Raw genomic sequence first — 21,699 nt, 5'->3', positions numbered from 1 at the left:
CTTTCAAAAGAAGCATGTGTCAAAGAAGCGCTTTGACGACTTTTCTTCGAAGTGCTTCGATTTCAGTGTACTTCAAATAAAAAGCACTTATGAACACAAATGTTTCTACGTAAGCAATCTCAAACGATGAAAAAGAAAAGAAAAGAAAATTTTAGCGATAGTTGCTGAGTTTCAACAACACTTTCAAAAGAAGAATGTTTCTACGTAAGCTGTTGACTCCTAACTGGTCAACTTTGGATGGATACACGGAAAATTTCTAGAGAACAATTAATAATCATCACCTACAACATTCAAAATCTTCCAAACATCCTTCCCTGAATTCCAACTTATGTGGAGTCCGGTTTTTTCTCACGTTGAACAGCTCTTGGGACGAATGTCATGCCACGAGTGGGTCTACGACCAAAGCTGATGGCTGAAGGGGTCGAGTCTGATGTGCTTAATTTGGAGACGCCAGAAACAAGGCCATCCATGGTTTCGTTATCTACTTGCATACTAGATGACTCTGCCTTCTTCGAACTAGCTTGTCTGCGTTGGTTCTTCTGCCTCTGTTTTTTTGAAGGAAGAGCCTTCTTGAAAAACTCAAATGAAGTGGGGAATTTATGCTTGTCCACCAGATGTTGCTGCCGACTTTTGTAGTTCTTGAACTTCAAACCACAGCCTTCCACAAGGCATTCATACTGTTAAACACAGACATCCAAACAAAATTAAAACAACTAAACCGGTGTCTGCTCAAACACAAGATAGAGAAATCTTTCATCTTTGAACTAAGATGATCGCTTCAGGACGCAAATAACAAAGCATAGGTAATTAGGTGTAGACAACCATATCATCTAGCAAAAACCATGAGCATAAGTCAAGGTGTAATATGAGGAATTCAAGGGAAGAAGAAACGTATGAATCGTATTCTATGGCAATGTTTGTATTTTGTGTTTGCTTCACACAAAACTCGAATATTTTTAAAAATGAAAAACATTTATAGAAACGTAAAATTAAAGCATTCCTTCAGTAATAAACCTGGAAGCGTCTCTATAGACAAGATTGTATGTTAACAAATATATTATCTAGAAAATCCATGAGCTTTGACAGATAGCAGATCAATTCTTCATCCTTAAGTACAATCCAAATCTGTACTTAAAGAGTTCTTTGAAACTTTGAAGGATAATGATATGCAGTTTAGGGTAAGGATTCAAGCTATTAGCCAATTCATTATCAGTAAAAACATATAACCATGAAATGACTTCTACCGTCATGTTTGTCTTCTGTTTTTAGTTCTCGGTAGTTAAAAATCAACGACGTTTGGTAAAAATGAAAGAGGAACTGTCACTATGCCATTACTTCCTCAAATTCAACAGAAGGACATATGACATATGATCATACTCAATCAGACAATGCCAACACAGATCAAGGAGGAAAATAAAGAGCAAATACCATGAGATAGCCGCGTGCAACTTTTGCCTGAAAGAAAGAATCGTGTGCTTCAGATACATGTATGCTGAGCAACCGTGACGTTGGGTAGGCTCTAGAGCACACAGAACACGACGCAGTGTGCCGTGCATTGTAGTGATCTTCAAAGTCCTCCAAGGAACTCAAGCGAGCACCGCAACCAACAATCGGACAGAAACACCCCCTGCAAAATCAAACCACACACTTCACTTTCGGGAAAAAAAGCAACACAAAACAAGTGTCTTACTGTAGTACACAAATTTTTTATAACCAGGACATATGACTACCTGCCTTCCCCATCTACCATTTCTCGAAGCTGATGCTTTTCGTCTTCCGTTAAATCCAACGCAATCTACGCAATATTACAGTAAATCATTAAGCAAAAAGCAACCAAATTTGAAATTCAAATTCATTTCAGCCGAATGTGCAAGCAAAATTTTGAAATGCTAATTCCTAATTGCGTTTGATGATTAAAAACCCCAGTTCAAATTCGGACCGAGCGACGTAAATCAGCTGAGATAACATCAAAATTCATAAAATTTAACCAAATTACACAGAAATGCAAACCTGTTTGGCGAGCAGTTCCCTCTCGATGTTTCCAGATGCGAAGAAAGGAGATTCGGGAGCGAACTTCCGACGGAGGGGTTTCCAGTGCGGAAACCCTAATTGTGCTTCTTCTACATCCATCGACGCCATGGCCGTTGTGCTAGACTGACTGTTGGTCTTCTACTGTGAGCCCTGAGCGAAGAGACTGGTTTGAATTTTGATCGCGTATCGCCAGATTCCAATGCTTCAACCGAACGGAACGTTGAGCGGCTTCTAGCCGCCTACTCCTTTCGGGCTTCGTCCTCGTCAGTCCACGTCATGAGATATTTGGGCTCGATGATTGACTATATGAACCAAAAGATAGCCCATCTATTTATGGGCCTATTTGCTTACGTCGTCTTTGATTTTCGGCCCTCTAAATCAGGCCTATTTTTAATAATTTCACTCAAAATTCACATGGACTTCATGAAAGTCCATTAAATTTTATGGATATATATATATTTAGATAATGCTTGAGAGATCAAATTTGTAAATTACATGATGTGTTATGATTTTTTTTAATTTTTTAATTTTTATTTTTTATGATATGAGATGCTACGAAGTTAGTACCGTGTTTCAAAATATTTTATATTTTTCATATGACATTGTATAATTGATTTGGGATAAAGTCACACTTCACGCCTCAGTTACATGTAATTATTCTCCATAAAAACAATTGTATTATAATTACTAGTTGGTCAGGATGTAATTCAATTTTTCGATCATACCTATTCGTTGAATGAAAAATGCTAAGAAAACTCTCTTAAAAGTAAGAATCATGATAGACTATCTGTCACCAATTTCCACTCGTTAACTAAGTCAAAGATCCAAAATACTTAATGTTAGTTGATACAATACGCAAGCAAACAGAAACAGGCCGACTTTGTTGCTAAATATTTAAGAATGATTAGCAATAATCGACTATAATTTAATCCATGCACTAACAATCTTCGTTTGAATTATAGCTCTTCGATTAGTTTTTATATTAAAGGTCGGCTGCAAATCCCACTCTCCACATTTACAATGTTTTAATTTATTATTATTATTATTATTGGGTTTGTTTTGTAAAGATTCCATCATTGAAAATAACAGTTTGAATTTTGATAAAATTATTGTTGAATCTGATTTTTCTCCTGGTGTGAATGTGATCCATTTCATATCCAACGCATATACAAAGTGATTAAAGTTGCATCTTACGGATAATTTACATTAAACTATGGGGAAGAGAATTTGGACATGAACTTCAAGTGTATGGACGAATATTGTTTTTAATAACTGAGCTACAAAACACTTGCGATTATCTAGCTTATTTGAGTCATGAGAAAGAGATATGCCTATACATCTTGAATGAATCTCCTCCAAAATATTCCGAGTTTGTTAGACAGGGATAGGCATCGCCTTGTTATAGGCTCCATTCATACTTATTTTATGATGAATTGCATGCATGTGGAAATAGTGACGGAGCCATAATTCTAGCAAACGACAATCACATGAATTATACACTAATTAATTTGTACTAGGAAGGGGAAGGAAACTAAGGAGAAATGGGTTGAGTTGGCCTAGGTGGAAGATGATCAATCAATCTTATCTACTAACAATTTAAAATTAGAAAATGATCAATCAATCTTACATACTAACAATTAAAATATGAAAATGGTTAATGAATCGTATCATACTAACAATTTAGAATTCATAGAAGAAAAAGAAAGACTACATAAGTAATAAGTTCATTTCAACCTTGCAATATATTACACCTTTTGCTTATTAAGTTGAATTACATAAGCAACCAATAAGTGTTGGGACTACTAATTAACAAATTTGGGGTTATGGAGAAAGATGTGGCATTGAGGCCGAAAGGATACCGGTATCATATAAATTACACTCTTAACTCATAATTTTTTTTCTTCATGCAATTAAGATGCTATATATGGACTGATGGAGACAGTATATTAAGCACGTCTCGCATTTCAAAATATTTTTAATTTTTTTACATGACTTCTTGTGATTAATTTAGGATGACGCCACACTTCACGTCTAAATTACATGAAATAATTCACCATACTATGGCTACTCCTACTCATTGAATAATCCAAAGATTCTTAGCATCAGACTATCAGTTCCATGCAGGGAAGAATGTGGGGCTTGGCAAGGACCACACCATATTCTCTTTAGTTGACCGCCTGGTTAATTAAGTTCAAGAAGTTCGGACCCGACAAGAAGAAGGTATGATCTGGAGTTCCACAACTCGTCATGGTTGGTGGTTTGATAGGCTGTGTGTTGTAGGCTAACACGAATTGTTAGTGTTTACCCTCAAGAAGTGCAGCCAGATAACCCTAACAGGGGTTAAAATGAGGGAGAACTTCGGGCTACAGCGTGAACGTAAGAAAGCAAAAAAGGAAGGCTACATCCTCCAAAACAAACCCGAGCTACTACTCGCGTCTGCCGATGCTGCAGATGCCAATCCAGTTTGTTGATTCTTGCTGATCTTTAGAGAATGAGGTTGTCCTTGATGCTAATTTACTCAAAATTGTGAGCAACCTTTGCAGATGATTCGCTTTGCTTTTTGTTTAGCAGGCATGAGTAAAAGAACTTACAAGCGTTTCTGCATCACATAAGTACTTTCAAAAGAAGCATGAGTCAAGGAAGCGCTTTGACAACTCTTTTACGAATGCTTGGATTTCAGTATACTTCAAATAAAGGCACTTATGAAAACATGAAAGAGATAATTTCAACCAATTGTATTATCACACTTGATGTAACAGGCCGTGTTTGCGGTTCATAATTGAGGATCCATACAAAATGCAAGTTGACAGCTTGTGAGTGCTATCACACGAGAAATTTGGGTCATATTGCTTGACTAGCTGACTAGATTGGCCACCTAGTAAATAATGTCACGTCATTGGTTACTGCCGCATAAAATTCCACTAACAAATATAGTATCATTTATGTAATTGAAATATGATTAATATAAATAACATGTTTGTTGATAGTGTGCTAGTATATTTATCGATTTTAAATGATCGAACTAACCAGCTGATCAAGCGGCCGTGCTGCGACATAATTTGGCTCCAACCAAAACATTCTCAACCTATGCTTACATTTCAATTTGATGGGTGCAAGGAATCCACAAAAGCATTAGGGTTCCTATCATTTCTTTGATTTTAAGTAATCAATCACTTGTGGAAATGATTAAAATTAGGGTAATAGGAGTTGGTGGAGAGATAATGTCTTTTACAAAAATTTCACATAGCTGATTGAGTATTGCATAAGACTTATTTAACACGTATGCTAAGAAATACACTTGTCTAATATGGTTGAATTTGATTTGTACACGACTTTTAAAATTTGAAAATATGAACTTAATTAATATGAAAGTCACCTTCATCTTGTCATTTTCATTTCAAGCTAGCAAGTAATGACCAAGGGAGCAAGTAGTGACTAAGAGGAGTTGTTGCCTTCCAAAAAAACTAAATGCCAACGATACCCAATTCAACCAAATGGGAAACGGAAATGGATTCTCCTGAGCATCTGCTTAGGATCCGACTGACCCACACGCAAGGGTTGTTGGATTTTCATCCAACGGTCCTTATGTGTGGGTCAGTAGGATCTTGAGTAGATGCTCAGGAGAGAATCCATTTCTAACCAAATGATCAAAAGATAAGCACATAACGTTAAAATATATATATATATATATATATATATAATATTTATGATATATATATATATTTATTTGTTTATGACTTGCATGGTTCAACAAAAGGGGAGAAATGATTTAGTACTGAGAATCATATAGTCACATAGTGTTACTAATTCACATGTTATGATACAGAGATAGACAACATGATTTCAGTTTTGTGGACATGCAACCTAAATAGTTAACAACTTTTTATCCATATACATGAGAGCACGTGTCCAAATTCGAGTAAGCATGCAAGAGTCATAGTAATTGAAATATTCACAACTAAAAAGTTTGACATCCAATGTTACTTGGATGCATAGATGGCTCTACAAGACAACGACCAATTACCAAACACTATGGCCATTAACTAGAACTAGAAACATTAATCAAAGTGGTGGAATTTGGAAGCTTTAGAATTTTCTAACAAAATTGGGTTTGAAGGGCTGTCATTGTCTCCCTCAACTCCCCTCTATCTTTTGTAACTATAAAATAAGAATCATAAATCAATGGAGATTACAAGCACAGAGAGAGAGAGAGAGAGAGAGAGAGAGAGAGAATGAAGTTATGGAGGAGAGGGTTGTTTTTTGTGTTGGTTATGATGTTTATGCAGGGAAAGGAATCAGAGGGACAGTTAGTAGAAAACTTCTACAGCGCTAGTTGTCCAAATGTTGAATCCATAGTGAACCAGGCAGTCTCTCGGAAAAGAGATCAAACGATTATCACACTCGCGGCGACTCTGCGATTATTTTTCCATGACTGCTTTGTTGAGGTAATGTTGCAAACTTGCATCCCAAGCATTGTGTTTAAAATGTTCCAAATAGTGATCTAAGTTCCCAACATCGTTTGATCAATTTAGGGATGCGATGCGTCGATCATTATTGCTAACGGGGACGCAGAGAAGGATTTTGCCGATAATCTTTCATTAGCAGGAGACGGGTTTGACACCGTGATCAAGGCAAAGCAAGCAGTGGAAGCACAATGCCCTGGCGTCGTGTCTTGCGCTGACATTCTGGCTGTTGCTGCCCGCGACTGTGTAGTCCTTGTAAGTCTTGTCATTAGACTCAATGACTAATGTTCCACAACACACTGTACTACTTATCTCATGTTCTGCATTCAAATTCTCTGCAGGCAGGAGGCCCTTCATTCCCTGTGGAATTGGGACGCCGCGATGGACTCATCTCGAAAACTTCCCGTGTGGCTGGGAACTTGCCAGAACCGACCTTTAATCTCAACCAACTCACCACCATGTTTGCCATACACAATCTTTCCCTAACGGATGTCATTGCGTTGTCTGGAGCACATACTCTTGGCTTTTCACACTGCAATCGCTTCTCAGACCGCCTCTACAACTTCTCGTCGTCCTCTCCTGTCGACCCTTCTCTGAATCCTGACTACGCCAAGCAGTTGATGGCAACCTGCCCCAAAGTGGTAGACCCCAACATTGTCATGACCTTGGATCCTGACACTTCCTTCACATTTGACAACGCTTATTACAGAAACTTGGTTGCCGGGAAAGGGTTGTTGAGTTCAGACCAGGTTCTATTCTCTGACTCCGCATCTCGGTCTACTGTCCTCAATTTCGCTAACAACGCAGATAACTTCAACGGAGCGTTTGTCACCGCCATGAGGAAGCTCGGAAGGGTCGGCGTCAAGACTGGTAATCAAGGGGAGATCAGGAGAGACTGCACCACCTTCAATTCATGAGATATCAGGATTCCATGTTGTACGTAGAGTTGTCAATAGATCAGATTTTGGTTCAATCCAATACGAACCCAATAATCCGATTAATAACAAGTTACATCTATTCAATCTAAATCTAATTGTTAATGTTTATGGATTGAGAAGTTGAATTTGATAATCCGAAAACGATGGCAACCCAATAATCCAATTAATAATAAATTAGATATGAGACGAGACCAAGTCGATCAAAATTTAATTATGTTACATGTCTAATTGTACGCCCCATAACGAAAAATAAAATGTCACGCTTATGCATGTAAAAACGATCTATCCTCCAAGGGCCGCCACGAGTTCACCTTATTTCTTCAGGCTGTGGGATGTTCCGAATTCAGAGTCAGGCTTTATTGGACCCGTTTTGACAAGATTTGGTTCTTGCATAACTGCAATGTACGCTCTGAACCGGCTCAAGACTCGGTCCAAACCCAAAACCCAGCCCCTATTAAGAGTAATTCCACCCCTAAAGATTTTAGGCCGGTCTCTTGCCTGGCTTGGGTTGGATGCCGGTCGAAATGCTAGGCTGGAGTGGATAGCCCGGGTGCCAGGTTGGTTTTTTGGCTAGGTGCTGGCCTAGCCAACTCCGGTCCTTTTATGTAATCTTTTGTAAGGAACCTTTAGTTCAAGTGGCTAAATAGAATTTACCCATGCATGCGTTTGTAATCCTAGCTTCGATTCACCCTCCACGGTCCACACTATCTTAAAAAAACAAAAAAAACCAAAAAAAAAAAACAAAGAAAGAAAGAAAGAAGAGTATCACTTTTGAAATGATTAAAAATTAAAATTAGGGTAAATAATTAAGAGTTGGTAGAAAAATTATGGTCTTTTACAGAGTATGCTTATACACAATGCCAAGCAGGGCACGACAATAACATGCTATTGCTAATATTTAAATTAACACATTTACTAAATAAAATAAAATACTTTTTTAAAATAAAATAAAATACTTTTTTAAAACGGCAGAGTGTCCCTTCCACACCACGCTTAAAATTTCAAAACATGAACTATAAATGATTTATGAACTAAAAATGAATATCACCTAATTCAATCAAATGATCAAATAAATGTATGAACATATGACTTCAAGTGTGAAACAAAAAGTTCCAACTTCTTAGCGTGAAACAAAAAGTTTCAACTTCTTAGCGTGATAGTCATATTAAGAGTGTGTTGAATTAACAATAATATTAATTAAGTCTTATTTTATTAAGTGGAGTCAGCTTGAATCGTAGGACGCACTCGGTTTTGCTACATATTTTTTTATTTTAAAGTCTTTGTCCAAGTCTTCCTCTACTCATTTTTCCTTGAGCATCCGTCTCATAGTTACATCTTCTAACGGAGCATCAGTAGGTTATTCGCATCTTCTAATAATTATATTATCAAGTCTTCTTTCATCTTCCTCTACCCATTTTTCCAAGATGCGTTGTGATAGGGATAGATAAATGTCATTGTCTTTCCTTGTCATCTCCCTTAAATATTCTATCACTATAAAAAGGTTCGTAAGTGAATGGAGATTAGGCACAGAGAAACAGAGACAGAGAAAAACAGAGCTAGAGAGAGAAAATAGAGGTATGGAGAGGGAACCGGATCCTCTCCGGATCCACACATCATGAGCCTGCTGAGCAGGCAATTTGGTCCATTGAAATTTGATCCAACAGCAACAAACAAGGAGCCCTCTAAAAGTTATAATACTTGTTGCCGTTGGATCAAATTTCAACAGGCCGGATCGCTTGCTCAGCAGACTCATGATGTGTGGATCCGGTTCCGTATGGAGAGGGTTGTTTTTGGTCCTTGCTTTGATGATTCTGCAGGGCAGGGATTCAGAATAGCAGAGAACTTCTACAGCTCTAGTTGTCCAAATGTTGAATCCATCGTGAAGCAGACAGTCGATATAAAGAGACGCCAAGCGCCTCCCACAATCGCGGGCACTCTGTGATTATTTTTCCATGACTGCTTTGTTGAGGTAACGTTGCAAACTTGCAAGCCAAGCGTCATGTTTAAATTGTTAGAGTCAAAGTCCCCAACTTCATTTGAACTTTGCAATATTCAATGGCAGGGATACGATGCATCGATCATGATCGTGTCACCAAACGGGGATGCAGAGAAGAACTTCACCGAAATCTGTCGTTACCAGGAGACGGGTTTGACACCGTGATCAAGGCAAAGCAAGCAGTGGAAGCACAATGCCCTGGTGTCGTCCTCTCCTGTCGACCCTTCTCTGAATCCTGATTATGCCAAGCGGTTGATGGTAACCTGCTCCAAAGAGGCAGACCCCGACACAATCAGCGACTTGGACCCTGGTACCCCATTCACATTTGACAATGTTTATTGCAAAAACTTGGTTGGCGGGAAAGGGTTGTTGAGCTCAGATCAGGTTCTTTTCTTCGACTCTGCATCACAGCCCACTGTCCTTGATTTTGCTAAGAACCCAAGTAACTTCAATGGAGCCTTCGTCGCTGCCATGAGGAAACTTGGAAGAGTCGGTGTTAAGACTGGTAATCAAGGGGAGATCAGGAGAGACTGCACCACCTTCAATTCATGATCATCGAAAGCCAAGAAATATTCATCATGGTATGACCTACTGGTTCTAATCAGTAGGATTAATAAGCACCCGATAATCTCCAAAGAAGAATTTATTTCTCAGGAATTTAAGTTTTTCATTGTTAATTGTAATTGTTCCTTATTTCGACGAAAATCTGCGAAATAAATATGATCCTTGCAAAACAAATAAGTATTTGAAGCTAACGAAACAAAACACCGGCAACAACAAAATAAGAGACAATCTTACTATCAATTAATGGGAAACTTATGGACACAACTGATCATGAAACAAAAAATTTCAATGTCAATTGACAGGCAAAATTCAATACAACGTTCTGATACTCCAAAAAGACAATCTTACATGACCAAACATAGCACTGAATTGGGACAATGATCCTCGAGAGTTCTGAAGAGGCGTATATTTGCCTCCATCATCCTTGAAATGTGGTTACAGAAACACACAAAGAATCTACACAACCGCAGACAAAGTATAGAAACATCAAACAATTTGGAAGAAATACAATGTCGTTCGAAAAGGGCAACTCAGAAAAAAATACAGGATGTATTGGATGGAAACCTCAGCTCATGAAAGCCCAGCTGGACGTGATTTTCCATACAGGTGGGCATATACAATCTTAGTCCGATGTACCAGAATCATGCTTAAAACAAAGGCAACAATGCATAATCCGGACATGATTAACGAAGTTAAGAAGAAGCATATAGAACCCTCACACATTGGTGCGTCCATTCGAAGCATGCCTTGGAAAACTGATGTTCCTGGACTCATATGCGTGTGATGGTGCTGATGAGCTTGCTTCTCAGCTTCAAAGTCGTATATACTGCTAGCAATCACACCAGAAAAGAGCAACGAACCAGCAGGGTTTGCAATCGTGAGGAAATTGTATAAAGCCCCAAACTTTTTCAAGCCAAACAATTCAGAAGCAGCAGCTGGCACAATCGCCCAATGAGCCCCGTAGCCTAGTCCAACCAAGATGGTGGCAATGTGCATTGCCCCAGGCCATCCGAAAGCAATGAAGATATGCCCAACTGCCATAAGGAGTTGTGCCACAGCCATTGCTACCGGTCTTGGATAAGCAAAGTCCCTATCGAATGCATAGCGATGTATGAGAATTGAGAAGTCACAAAGCCAAGTTTAAATAATTTCTACAGAAACTCTAGATGAGAATGTAATCAGTTCATACCTCACAATAATCTCAGAGAAGTAACCGCCACCAACCCGACCAAGAAAGTTCCAGATGCTGATCAGGGATACAAATATATGCGTATTGTCATACCCGAGAGACTGGCTCATCTGACCGAGGTTATCAATCACCGTTAAACCAGATCCAGAACCCAAGAGAAGTGAGAAAAAAATAAGCCAAAAGTCAGCTTTGATCAAAGCTTGTGTCAATGTGAAGTCCTCCCCTCTATGTGGACCTCTCCTCCTCTTAACCCTAACTGCTCCATCGGCAGCTGCTTGGAATAGTTTCGATTGCAATTGAGCAATTCGTTTTTGCCTTTCGGATGCTGGAAGTAAGTCCATTTCCTTAGGCTTCTCGTCTTCCACCTCACTAAATATTACCTCATTTGCATCGTGCCCAGATTTCCCGCGGTCTTGTGTCTGTGGCTCGGGTAGGAGTGCCTCTTCTTCTAGAGATCTTGCCTCGGAGGAAATGCTCAACGAAATGGGAATCACAATGGGAATCAACAGGAGCACAAACAAAACCGCTGTAAATATAACCATCACGGTGTGGCTCAAATCAATTAGATCTTCAACTAGCATGACCCCCATCAAATAAGCAGCTAATAGGAGGCACAGGCTATAAATAAACGTGAAACTCATGGCATCAGTTGGCCGGACTTGTCTGTGACCTCCAACCGGTCTGACTATAAACATTAATGCAATAACCACCATTGCTGGACCAACCGCAACCATGAAAATCAAAGATGCATGGTCTGGGGAATGGATCATCACATATATCTGAGTCAGAATTGCGCCGCTCAACCCAGCAAAGCCCTTGAGTATTCCAACCACGGGACCCCGACTTTTTGGGAAGTTTTGCACACAAGAGACCAGAGCAACTGTGTTGAAGAAGGTCTCGCCGTTTGTTCCCACAAATATAAGAATGCACATCTGCAAAATTGAAAATTGTATTTGTTAAAGATTAAACCAAGGCAAGAAAGATGATAGAAAGTAACAGGTTTAAGGCAAAAGATTACTCCTTTTTTAATGGAAAATTGACATTAAACTCCGTCTTATCAACTCAACTTCTCAAACCATATATACCAAGAAACACTCTATCCATTTCCAGAGTTTCAATCAGTATATATCCGCAAAATGAACGAAAAGAAGTGATTTTCGCACTCTCCTTTTTCTCCGCCTACCCTCCTCCCTCTCTTTTAGGCCTTGGATTGGATTACCAAAGGAAATAAAGAGACATAAATAAGGTAAAGAGTGCAGAACAAGAAAATGGGAGTGCAAAAATCACCAAAAACCATCCACAATGGCAAAACACACGATCAAGCAATAAAAAAAAAAGTAACTAAAGTAAAAGAAATACAAGAAAAGCAAAGAACTTTGGTTAGATATGATACTCACAGCCCACAAGTTCAACGAAGGAGCTCGACCAGTAACAACAAGCCACACCCAACCGTACCCAACAAAATTCATCAGAGCGCCAACGAGCAGCGCCGCCCACAGAGGCAGCACCTCGCACAAACTCCCCGCCAAAAACCCAACGCTGTCCCCGAGATCTTTAGCCACCCCCAGCCGCGAAATCTGCCGCTGATTGTAGTCCATGGAGCTCTTGATCACCGGCGATATGCTCCCGAACAAGTAGCCGATTCCCGCACAGGACTGCACCCACATTGCCGCCACGAAAACCAGCCATCGGTTGCTGAAGAAGGACCGCAGCTTCTCCTGCACCCGACCCATCACAGAAAAGTGATATTTTCGATGATTTTCAGTTAAAGAGATGATTTTTTTTGTTGGGTTTTTATTTACTCACAATTTATGAGAAGATTAGGAGGAGGAAGAAGAAAAAGATATGTATTCCGGTGACGGTAGTAGGCTGGGGGCGGCTGATGGTGCTGTGCTGGTCTGGGACACTCAGTGACAGGTTTTTATATTAATTTAAATTTGTCCATGTGACTGAAAATTTGTCGATCTTTCATTGGTTCGTGGATACCCGTACCAGCGAATTTTGAGAAAATTAAGAATAACGATAACCAAACAAAGTGCAGCCTTTTGCGATGAAGTAGGTTGTCGTTTTAGCATTTGTTGCATAAGGAAGTGCTGCGTAACATGCGGTCGGTGGACTAGCTTATATAAAAATGGAAAAGGAAAACGACATGGACCATGTGGTCTGCTCTTTATTCTTCCACTTGATGAATTATGTCGTTTCCTCAATAATTATGTAAGGGACATGGAGGATCCATGTATCTTAATCCATCAAATTCATATATTTAAATCATTGAAATTTGATCCAACGGTTAAAGTTATTATAACTTTTAAAATGAGCCCCTGTTTATAGCCGTTTGATTAAATTTCAATGGTCCGAATACATGAATTTAATGAATTATGATACATGGATCCGAAGAGAACTCATGTACTTATGTAAAGACCCCAGTTAATATTTTGCTTGATCATGACTAGTAATATACTAATATACTAATCCTGAAATAATTAGAAAGTAATATTTTTCGATATCTTCTTATCAAGGAGTTGTCTTTCTCCTTGGTATCAATCCAAAATGAACGAGCAGAGTCGCATCTTCGAATAATGATCACATGACTACATGTCAGAAGAAACATCTCATTACATTCAACCCTCATGAACTCTTTTGTTCAAGCTTAGCTTGATGGTTTGCTTTAAAGTTTATGCGGAGTTCCGATGTATATGGGTGTAAGGAATCACTTAGATACAATGTTATAGTGGCTGAAAGGTAGTTATCTTTTATGACGGTATTTCATATTAGTAAATAACTTTAGAAGTAAGAGAGTGAACAAGATTCTAAAATCTTCATTGATAATATTAATTTTGGGTATGAGGTTCTCTCTTTTTTATTTTTTATTTTTTATTGAATTGGAAGCGATGTATTCATTAATCAAACTCATGAAGAGTTACATATGTCTTGGAATAGAAGCTCCTGAATAAGAATAGGAGGCTCCTCAAACCAAACTAAATTATTGCTACTAGACAAAGCAAACTTCGCAAGCCGGTGTGCAACACCATTACATAAGCGAGAGACATGAATAAACCTCACCATAGGGAAAGTGGATGCTAGCTGCAGTACATTGTCCGCTATCATACTAATCGCTAATGAGTCTGAATGAGTCTGATTGAGAGTTGCAATGGCCTTCATGCAGTCACTCTCTACCACGACCTGTTGGGAACCTTGCTGCTGAGCCATCTGCAAGCCATACCTCACTGCATACAGCTCCAATATCAGCACCACCTCCACACCACTCAGCTTGTCTTGATTATTCAGTGCCACCCACAAGTGAGTCGGGGGAGACCATCGTGGGTGGGGTAGAGAGACCCACCGTGGGTATGAGATTCTCTTAATCAATGATATTCAACGTGTGAATTTTTATTTTGAAAATTTATGTTTTTCATCATACTTTTTTGTGAAACTAACTTTATAGTGGTTATTATAAAAGTAAAACATAATCTAAATTAATTTCAAATTTAATTGTGGCTTGTGCGTGCTCATGGATTTTTTTACTTTGTAATTTTTATAAACAAATAAAACTATCAAAAAACCAAAAAAGATGTTTAATAAAAGATAGATGAGTTAACAAATACATCCAGGCAATTCATAACAAGAAGGTCGATATGTCCGAGTGGTTAAGGAGACAGACTTGAAATCTGTTGGGCTTCGCCCGCGCAGGTTCGAACCCTGCTGTCGACGATTTTCTTTTTCATTATACATATTTTATTATTTGGGCTCGGCCCACATCCATTTGTTCAGTTGGGTTTGTTGGCTTTGCATCTTTGGGCTCATTTGAGCTAATAGTCTATTTTTTTCGTTTATTAATACAAAATTAAGAACACCTCTAAGACCAACTCCAATGGTGGGCTAAAAGCCAAATTATCCTCCAAAATTTCTCCCCAAACCCACTCCAACCCAAGGGGAAATTTTGGGCTAAATGCTAAATGCTAAACCAATGCCAAATTCTCCCCAAAATTTAGCTCAGAAATCGGAGTGGACTTCATCCAATATTTATCGGAATTTAAATTTTTTTAGATTAAAATGTTCATAAAATTAATTTACGATAATCTACATATTTAATTTTTTTTTAAATTTAATTTAACAAAAAAAATAGCCTAAATTCATTCTTTAATAATCCCGGGCTAAAATTTTAGGCTAGAATGGTTGGAGCAGAAAAGTTGTTTCTAGGCTAAAAGCTAAATTTTCCGGACTAAAAAAATTTGGCTTTTAGCCCAACCATTGGAGATGGTCTAAAGGAGAAGTTAAATTTTAAACATCAAAATGATAGTTGATAGCTTATGTGGTAATTTGACATTTTGTACAACATTTTGCTCCATCCGATATGTCAAATAATAATGTCATTTAATAAATTTTTTTATCTTTTGTGGAGTCCAATGATTAAAGCAACTAATCAAATATTTAAAAAATATAACAACATTTATTATATGTTATATTAATTTCTTAAAATCTCATTTCATAAATTTGACATCTGCTGTCAAATTTGACAGCAAAGGGCTTTGCCTTCAAATGACTCAGCGCCACCTAAGAAATTGAAGGCTCGTTTGGAGAGAGTTTGTTGCCATTTTTTAGTATTGTATGCTTATATGGCAATTTTGACATCTCATATGGTATTTACTATTTACCTATAAAGATTTTGGTCTTTGTTGGGTAATATTTGGATGCAAGCGATATAGTCAGGAAAAATCAAACTCAAAACCTCGGGGGGAGGGAAATTTGAACTTAGGCTCACTCGATTAACTAGAGTTGGTCATTTTAACTCCTCCAGTTGATCTAAGTCACCAAAAATTTGAACTCGGGATACTTCGGTTGAAGCAGATTGATCTTTGCCGGTATTCCGATTGTATATCCGTATGTGACTGGCCAGTAAAACCCGGCCACAAGGCAACAAAGGTCTTTTTGTTAAATACCAAATTGATCTCTTAAGCAATTGAAAAGTGTCTTTGAGATCCAAATGCTCCACCAGAATCAAATTTGGTTGAAAGAAAGGGGGCTAATACTTAATAGGATTTCAGAAAAGGAATAGGAAAACAACTATTTTTATACATAATGCCTCAGTGACAAGAAAGCTCCCTACCATCAATCTTATTATCTCAATTTCTAATGGTTCCTAAAAAACACTGACATCAGAAGTCGGGTTAAACTAATGAGAGATTCTTAAATGCTACTGACTGTATAATTAAGAATTCATCGCTATGATCACATGACACAAGAGATATAAATACATAATAGTAAGATATGTATTTTCTGTAAATTGTGGGTATCAGCATATACGGCAAAAGTACAGTTGAGTAGCATTCTTGTAGGGTTTTGTTGTCATGCGGGAAGCTTCCTTTAATTAGGATGCACGTGATGTGAGGTGTAAACTACCAAAGTACTAGAAAATGTGAATGTGGATTTTTTTTTTTAATTTTTTAATTTTGGGATCGGAAAATTAAACCCAGAACGCGTCGCGTAAAATTCGGATCAGGAATTCATTTCCAACCACTGAGCCACGCTATGGTTGTTGTGAATGTGGAAATTGGAATAGCTTGATACTCTAACCTTACACTTAACCTTTTTTCCCTAGTCCTCAATCCCTTGTCTCTTCCTCCCAAATGCTCAACTTTATAATCATGCATACCTTTCATCTTTCTTTCCCTCATACCATTACCAAACAATCCTTATCCCACTCATTATACCAGCAAATCACAATCAGATCACAGCTGAACACATTTCTTAAGTTTTGGGAGAGGTCAAGCGATCAAGCGCGTGACATATCGAAGGAAGAAGATGTCGGATTGGGGGCCGGTTTTCATAGCAGTGCTTTTGTTTGTACTGCTGACACCAGGACTGCTGATTCAGATGCCGGGAAAGAGCCGGTTCGTGGAGTTCGGAAATTTTCAGACGAGTGGAGTGTCCATACTGGTTCATTCCATAATCTACTTTGCTCTCATTTGCATCTTCTTATTAGCTATTGGTGTCCACATGTATGTTGGCTCTTAATTATCACTTGGTTAAACTACCACCAGTGTATTATCCCTTAATTTGCTTGTTTGTCTCTGCATCTGGATTTGATCTTGTACTAATGTTTGGATTTTCCTTCCTTCGTTTCGGAGATTTAAATTGCTCGTTAGGATCGTGTTCATTGTTAAATGATTGTCAAGTAGTGAAGGTAAAGATTTCTCTCCGTCTACATTGTTTGTGCCGTTGATTTTTAGGTTTGCTGGGTGCTGGATTTTAACAAGAAACATCAGTACAGATGGTCAAATAATTCGTATAATTTTCTGTTTTATAACCATTTAACGACATGTGATTCAGAATCTGTGGATAGGTAATCAAAACACGCAAGATTAATCAGTAGCTGAGCCGAGAATTATGCGAATATTTAGCGTAGAATTAACCGAAGTTGCTAAGAATTAAAGCAACGAGCTTAATTAATTAGCCTCCATGTTCCTTCTAGGTGAGTTCCTAGCTAAGGCTTTAACTGGGGAACTTCTAAATTGATTAACCAACTAAACAAAATTAATTAAACGGAAAAAATGTGAAATAATATGCTGATCTCTCCGTTACATGTCTAAGATCATGTTTATTGCTGAGATCCTTGTTAGCGATATTTCGTCATGAAATAATTACATTTATGCAGATTATGGAAGGTAAATGAAAGCATAAAGACCCTTGAAAAATAGAAAGATTGCTATGAGTTCTTCATTTCACATAGCAGAATTCAGGAAGGTAAAAAGGTAAATAGAAAATAGTAAATAAAAGCAAGTAAAACTACAGAATTAACTCCACCCTTCAGCTGGTGTGCCAAAACCACAACATTTCTTGGATCCTAAGCATAGATGTGAATGTCAAGAATAACGAGAAACAGAACGATGAGCAAACCATAGATCACGGCGTGCAACAATATCGATGCGATGCTCGTTTTCATGTTCATGAGTTCGAAGGGACGTTCCCTGCCGGGCATCTGAAACACCAATCCTGGCGACAGAAACGCAAATAGCGCGGATGCTATCAGCGGAGCTGCCCAATTTTTCATTGTCAAAACAAGATGTCACAGCAGAAGAATAAGGGAGGAGGAGGAGGAGGAGGAGGGGAAGAATGTAGCAAAAGTACATATAAAAGAAGGAGCTTTAGATGCTTTATAATTTGGATTTATGCCCTTGAAAGAGGGGAATAAGAATCCCTTAAAGCTAGAAAGAACATATTTATTCCACTTTAATTAGCCTTTTTATTTGAATTTTAAATGCTTTGATGTTGCAGTTGTTAAATTGTTTAAGTAGAAATGAGATGTTTGATTAGAGGAAATTTTAGAATACGGCAGATCATCTCATCTTTATGACTATTGCTAGTACAAAAATATTTCTTCGAAACCATCTCCCTGCATTCCAATCTCATCCACCATCCTCTCGATCACACCTTTTAAATTTAAATGGACAATTACTTTATTTAAACTGTGTTCTTGACGCACTAAAAATTTTATCGTCCAAAAAGCTCAAAGTTTTACAACCACATTTCAATGTCCGCTAAGGATTAGTCAAAGATGTAAAGAATAATTAAAAAAAATAAAAGCTTTAAACTAGTGGATGGTGGGTCCAGATTGCACAAATCTACTCTGTAACCCAAAGCAGAGAATCGAACCTTCATCAGTAGCCAGTGGGCTACTAGCTTCCTTATCTCCACCGCTCGCCGTGGTTGCTTAAAAATTACAATCACAAAATTACAAAATCGCTTCCCAAATTCCGAATCCCAAGTGTCACTCTCACTCACTCAAAAACCCTAATAAAATACGCAAAGCAATTCATCCCCAATTCCTCCATTTCGTCACAGCAACCGAAAGCTCGCAACTTTAACCCCCAGCTCAAAAACCCAAATCCGAAAATCCAGCATTTGATCTGAAAACTGATTTTTTTAGGACGCAACAATGGCGGACTGGGGCCCAATACTGATAGGGGTGGTTCTGTTCATCCTGCTGCAACCGGGGCTGCTCTTCGCTTTACCGGGAAACAGCAAGCAGGTGGAGTTTGGGCACATGAAGACCAACGGCAAGGCCATAGCTGTCCACACTCTCATCTTCTTCGCTCTGTACGCCATTCTCATCCTGGCCGTCCACGTCCACATCTACACCGGTTGATCCGGTACCGCTACCCTCCGCCGCTTTGGATCTCATATGTACGTTGGTCTGTCTCTCTTCTGGGCTGGCTTGTTGTAACTTAGTATTTGTACAATTTTCTTTTGAGCTCCATATAAATGTAAAGCACAAATCTTTTTTCTGACTTGAAGAAGAAGAAGATGCAGTTGCTTGCTTATGAATTCTGCTCTGGTCTGAGTTATAAGAAACCCCTTTTTTTTTAATTAAATTCTGTTTACCAACTAATTAAGGTGCAATTTAATTACTGCTGTTTTATTTGTTAAATGTTGTAGAATAGTGGTCTGAACTTGTTTACTTGATTGTAGCCAAGTTGGATTAGAATCTTTCTGCCAGTGGATTAGGTTAATTAGATTAGATTAGAATATCGCTCGAGCTTTGAATGAGACATCTAGAGTGGTGTTCGGAATTTTGAATAGCTACTCGTTTAGAAGGCTATGAATGTCGAGGCTTATTGGTGTCAAAAATCCGTTTGCTAGTCGTTGATATGCAAAATTCCAGAGTCGGATCTGTTGACGCTTAGGGGATTCATTTTGTTAAGCTTCACATTGCGCAGATAGAAACGGTAGGTTTTTATCTAGAACTTTCCCCCTTAGGACGTTTGCACGTGCTTGGATGACAATAATACTCAATAAAATTGTAAGTCAATTCCATAAAATTAGGTTTATTACAATGTTCATGATGCTATAAAACTTAAGCATAATGGACCGAAAACTTAGCATCACTACGAGCAAATTCATTGAGATGCTCCTTTACAATGTCTGTGTCAAGTGTGAATGTGAACCAAACCAATCATGTAGCACTACACCGTTAAACTAGGAACACAGTATAAGCCATAAGGGAAGAAGAAAATCCGAATAAGGAGTTCGTTTACAAAAAGATGAAAATATATCGCAATATAAAAAGAAAAGAACAAACTACTCCAATTGTGGGTGGTGGCTGAAAACAATATGGATTAGTTGAAATGTATGTGAATACCAATTGCAATGATCAAGATGGTGATTATGCAGAAGTATATGACGGCATGAACAAGAATAGCAATCCCGCTTGTGGCCATGTTTCCGAACTCCATCACCCTATGTCTTGCCGGTAGTTGGAATAGCAGCCCGGGCGACAGGAGGATGAACAAAACAACTGCAACAACGACCGGCCCCCAATCAGCACTCATCTTTCTATCACTCCTCTCTCTCTAGGTAAGTTGGAATGAAGAGGTATGAAAACTTTGAGGCTTCTTTCTCTCGAAATAGATAAACGGAGCGTTGTGCTGTTTCCGAATATGTAGAAGGACGGAGCCTAATGTCTTAGCGAAGAAGGAGAGACGGATGCTAAACTTAGTGAGAAAGAAGAGAGTGGGATTAAAAGAGGAGAAAGGTATTAGGAGAAGGTGGCGGATTGCTTTATGGACAGCAAAACAAAGATGTTTGCTTTCATAAGCTTCCAATAATTGTTCGTTTCCAGAAATTATTGTAAAGTAATATGTGGGAGAATGAAGTGTAAAGTTGAGTTGGTATATGCATATGTTTGAAATGCTTTTCTTGTTTGGTCTAACTTTCTACAGGAAAAAGCTAGAATGCATACATCAAGGAATTATCATGTCCGCTACTTGAGTTGACTGCAGTCGATAAAGAAAACAGACGGAATTGCATAAATCGTCGCCGTGTTGTCTCATGTTGACCCGTATGTGGTAAAAATAGTGTTATATTCACGTGGGGGATCAACCTCAATCAAAATCGATATTTTCATCCAAAAGTACACATGGGTTTCACAATGGTAAAGAATTTCATTTCTTAATTTTGACCGAGATTGGTAACCGGCTCCACTGTATGGCTTTGATTAACGGTTTTTTTTTACCACATGGGGCTCACTTCTATGAGCAAGTATTCATTAGGGTTGTCTGAATAGGGCAACTCTCACACGGATTAAGGATTGTGAGTCGTCATGTTTTGTAAGAGGGCCACAAATGACACGATTGAAGCATCCTTACACGAATATTTTTTCACATCTGTAAGAGTACTCTTGTTCATACTATATTTTTGTATCATATTTTCATATCACCTTAGGTGGCATTTGATGTGGATAGCCATATTATTTGAATTAATCAGATTTTTAAATTTAGTTCATTATTTAATAAATTAATAATTAAAAAAAAATTATTTAATTAAATGATGATTGTGTTATACGAGGAGTTTTTCTCCTTCATTTCCTTGGGATTTGCAAATTTTTCAAATGATATGGTTGTCCACATCATATGACACCTAAGGTGATATAGAAATGTGGTATAAAAACATAGTATGAATAACATTACTTTATCTGTAATTTAGCCAAAGTTTTTTGGCTACAAATTAAGACGATGATGT

The 21,699-nt window shown here is 38.2% G+C and overlaps 6 protein-coding genes and 1 non-coding gene across 7 annotated transcripts; 3 read left to right on the top strand and 4 right to left on the bottom strand.

Moving 5' to 3' along the window:
- Positions 1-145: 145 nt before the first annotated feature.
- LOC137740286 (uncharacterized) lies at positions 146-2,259 on the bottom strand. Its single transcript, XM_068480145.1, has 4 exons — positions 2,011-2,259; positions 1,731-1,795; positions 1,429-1,627; positions 146-677 (listed from the first exon to the last, which is right to left on the bottom strand). The coding sequence occupies exons 1-4, from the start codon at positions 2,137-2,139 to the stop codon at positions 327-329; spliced, it is 744 nt and encodes a 247-aa protein (XP_068336246.1). The 5' UTR covers positions 2,140-2,259; the 3' UTR covers positions 146-326.
- A 4,004-nt stretch (positions 2,260-6,263) lies between these two features.
- On the top strand, positions 6,264-7,420 carry LOC137741035 (peroxidase 55). Its single transcript, XM_068480843.1, has 3 exons — positions 6,264-6,476; positions 6,564-6,749; positions 6,836-7,420. Exons 1-3 carry the CDS (start codon positions 6,264-6,266, stop codon positions 7,409-7,411), a joined length of 975 nt encoding a protein of 324 aa, XP_068336944.1. The 3' UTR covers positions 7,412-7,420.
- Positions 7,421-10,265: 2,845 nt separating this feature from the next.
- Positions 10,266-13,061, bottom strand: LOC137740071 (protein NUCLEAR FUSION DEFECTIVE 4-like). The gene is made up of 3 exons (XM_068479868.1): positions 12,579-13,061; positions 11,182-12,113; positions 10,266-11,082 (listed from the first exon to the last, which is right to left on the bottom strand). The coding sequence occupies exons 1-3, from the start codon at positions 12,912-12,914 to the stop codon at positions 10,563-10,565; spliced, it is 1,788 nt and encodes a 595-aa protein (XP_068335969.1). The 5' UTR covers positions 12,915-13,061; the 3' UTR covers positions 10,266-10,562.
- A 1,749-nt stretch (positions 13,062-14,810) lies between these two features.
- TRNAS-UGA (transfer RNA serine (anticodon UGA)) lies at positions 14,811-14,892 on the top strand. The gene has a single exon. It is a non-coding gene; the product is annotated as a tRNA-Ser (tRNA).
- A 1,771-nt stretch (positions 14,893-16,663) lies between these two features.
- Positions 16,664-19,574, top strand: LOC137739486 (uncharacterized). The gene is made up of 2 exons (XM_068479070.1): positions 16,664-17,184; positions 19,109-19,574. Exons 1-2 carry the CDS (start codon positions 16,984-16,986, stop codon positions 19,325-19,327), a joined length of 420 nt encoding a protein of 139 aa, XP_068335171.1. The 5' UTR covers positions 16,664-16,983; the 3' UTR covers positions 19,328-19,574.
- On the bottom strand, positions 17,852-18,299 carry LOC137738772 (uncharacterized). Its single transcript, XM_068478244.1, has one exon. The coding sequence runs from the start codon at positions 18,230-18,232 to the stop codon at positions 18,026-18,028; it is 207 nt and encodes a 68-aa protein (XP_068334345.1). The 5' UTR covers positions 18,233-18,299; the 3' UTR covers positions 17,852-18,025.
- Positions 19,575-19,997: 423 nt separating the features above from the next.
- Positions 19,998-21,195, bottom strand: LOC137739485 (uncharacterized). The gene has a single exon (XM_068479069.1). It carries the CDS (start codon positions 20,508-20,510, stop codon positions 20,298-20,300), a length of 213 nt encoding a protein of 70 aa, XP_068335170.1. The 5' UTR covers positions 20,511-21,195; the 3' UTR covers positions 19,998-20,297.
- Between the last annotated feature and the right edge of the window lie 504 nt (positions 21,196-21,699).

Source organism: Pyrus communis, chromosome 7, assembly GCF_963583255.1.
Source record: "Pyrus communis chromosome 7, drPyrComm1.1, whole genome shotgun sequence".
In the NCBI taxonomy this organism is placed as follows: domain Eukaryota; kingdom Viridiplantae; phylum Streptophyta; class Magnoliopsida; order Rosales; family Rosaceae; genus Pyrus; species Pyrus communis.
This window is presented reverse-complemented; position numbering and strand designations above follow the sequence as displayed.

What these genes read in the sequence shown, in the direction of transcription:
- LOC137740071 (XM_068479868.1), bottom strand. Translation starts at nt 12,914, where the DNA reads ATGGGTCGGGTGCAGGAGAAGCTGCGGTCCTTCTTCAGCAACCGATGG. An exon ending in CTTCGTTGAACTTGTGGGCT is followed by an intron (nt 12,114 to 12,578) that starts GTGAGTATCATA and finishes TCAATTTTGCAG; the next exon opens with ATGTGCATTCTTATATTTGT. An exon ending in TTCTCTGAGATTATTGTGAG is followed by an intron (nt 11,083 to 11,181) that starts GTATGAACTGAT and finishes TGCATTCGATAG; the next exon opens with GGACTTTGCTTATCCAAGAC.
- LOC137739485 (XM_068479069.1), bottom strand. Translation starts at nt 20,510, where the DNA reads ATGAGTGCTGATTGGGGGCCGGTCGTTGTTGCAGTTGTTTTGTTCATC.
- LOC137738772 (XM_068478244.1), bottom strand. Translation starts at nt 18,232, where the DNA reads ATGAAAAATTGGGCAGCTCCGCTGATAGCATCCGCGCTATTTGCGTTT.
- LOC137741035 (XM_068480843.1), top strand. Translation starts at nt 6,264, where the DNA reads ATGAAGTTATGGAGGAGAGGGTTGTTTTTTGTGTTGGTTATGATGTTT. An exon ending in TCCATGACTGCTTTGTTGAG is followed by an intron (nt 6,477 to 6,563) that starts GTAATGTTGCAA and finishes TGATCAATTTAG; the next exon opens with GGATGCGATGCGTCGATCAT. An exon ending in CCCGCGACTGTGTAGTCCTT is followed by an intron (nt 6,750 to 6,835) that starts GTAAGTCTTGTC and finishes AATTCTCTGCAG; the next exon opens with GCAGGAGGCCCTTCATTCCC.
- LOC137739486 (XM_068479070.1), top strand. Translation starts at nt 16,984, where the DNA reads ATGTCGGATTGGGGGCCGGTTTTCATAGCAGTGCTTTTGTTTGTACTG. An exon ending in CTATTGGTGTCCACATGTAT is followed by an intron (nt 17,185 to 19,108) that starts GTTGGCTCTTAA and finishes TGATTTTTTTAG; the next exon opens with GACGCAACAATGGCGGACTG.
- LOC137740286 (XM_068480145.1), bottom strand. Translation starts at nt 2,139, where the DNA reads ATGGCGTCGATGGATGTAGAAGAAGCACAATTAGGGTTTCCGCACTGG. An exon ending in ATGGTAGATGGGGAAGGCAG is followed by an intron (nt 1,628 to 1,730) that starts GTAGTCATATGT and finishes TTGATTTTGCAG; the next exon opens with GGGGTGTTTCTGTCCGATTG. An exon ending in TTGCACGCGGCTATCTCATG is followed by an intron (nt 678 to 1,428) that starts GTATTTGCTCTT and finishes TGTGTTTAACAG; the next exon opens with TATGAATGCCTTGTGGAAGG.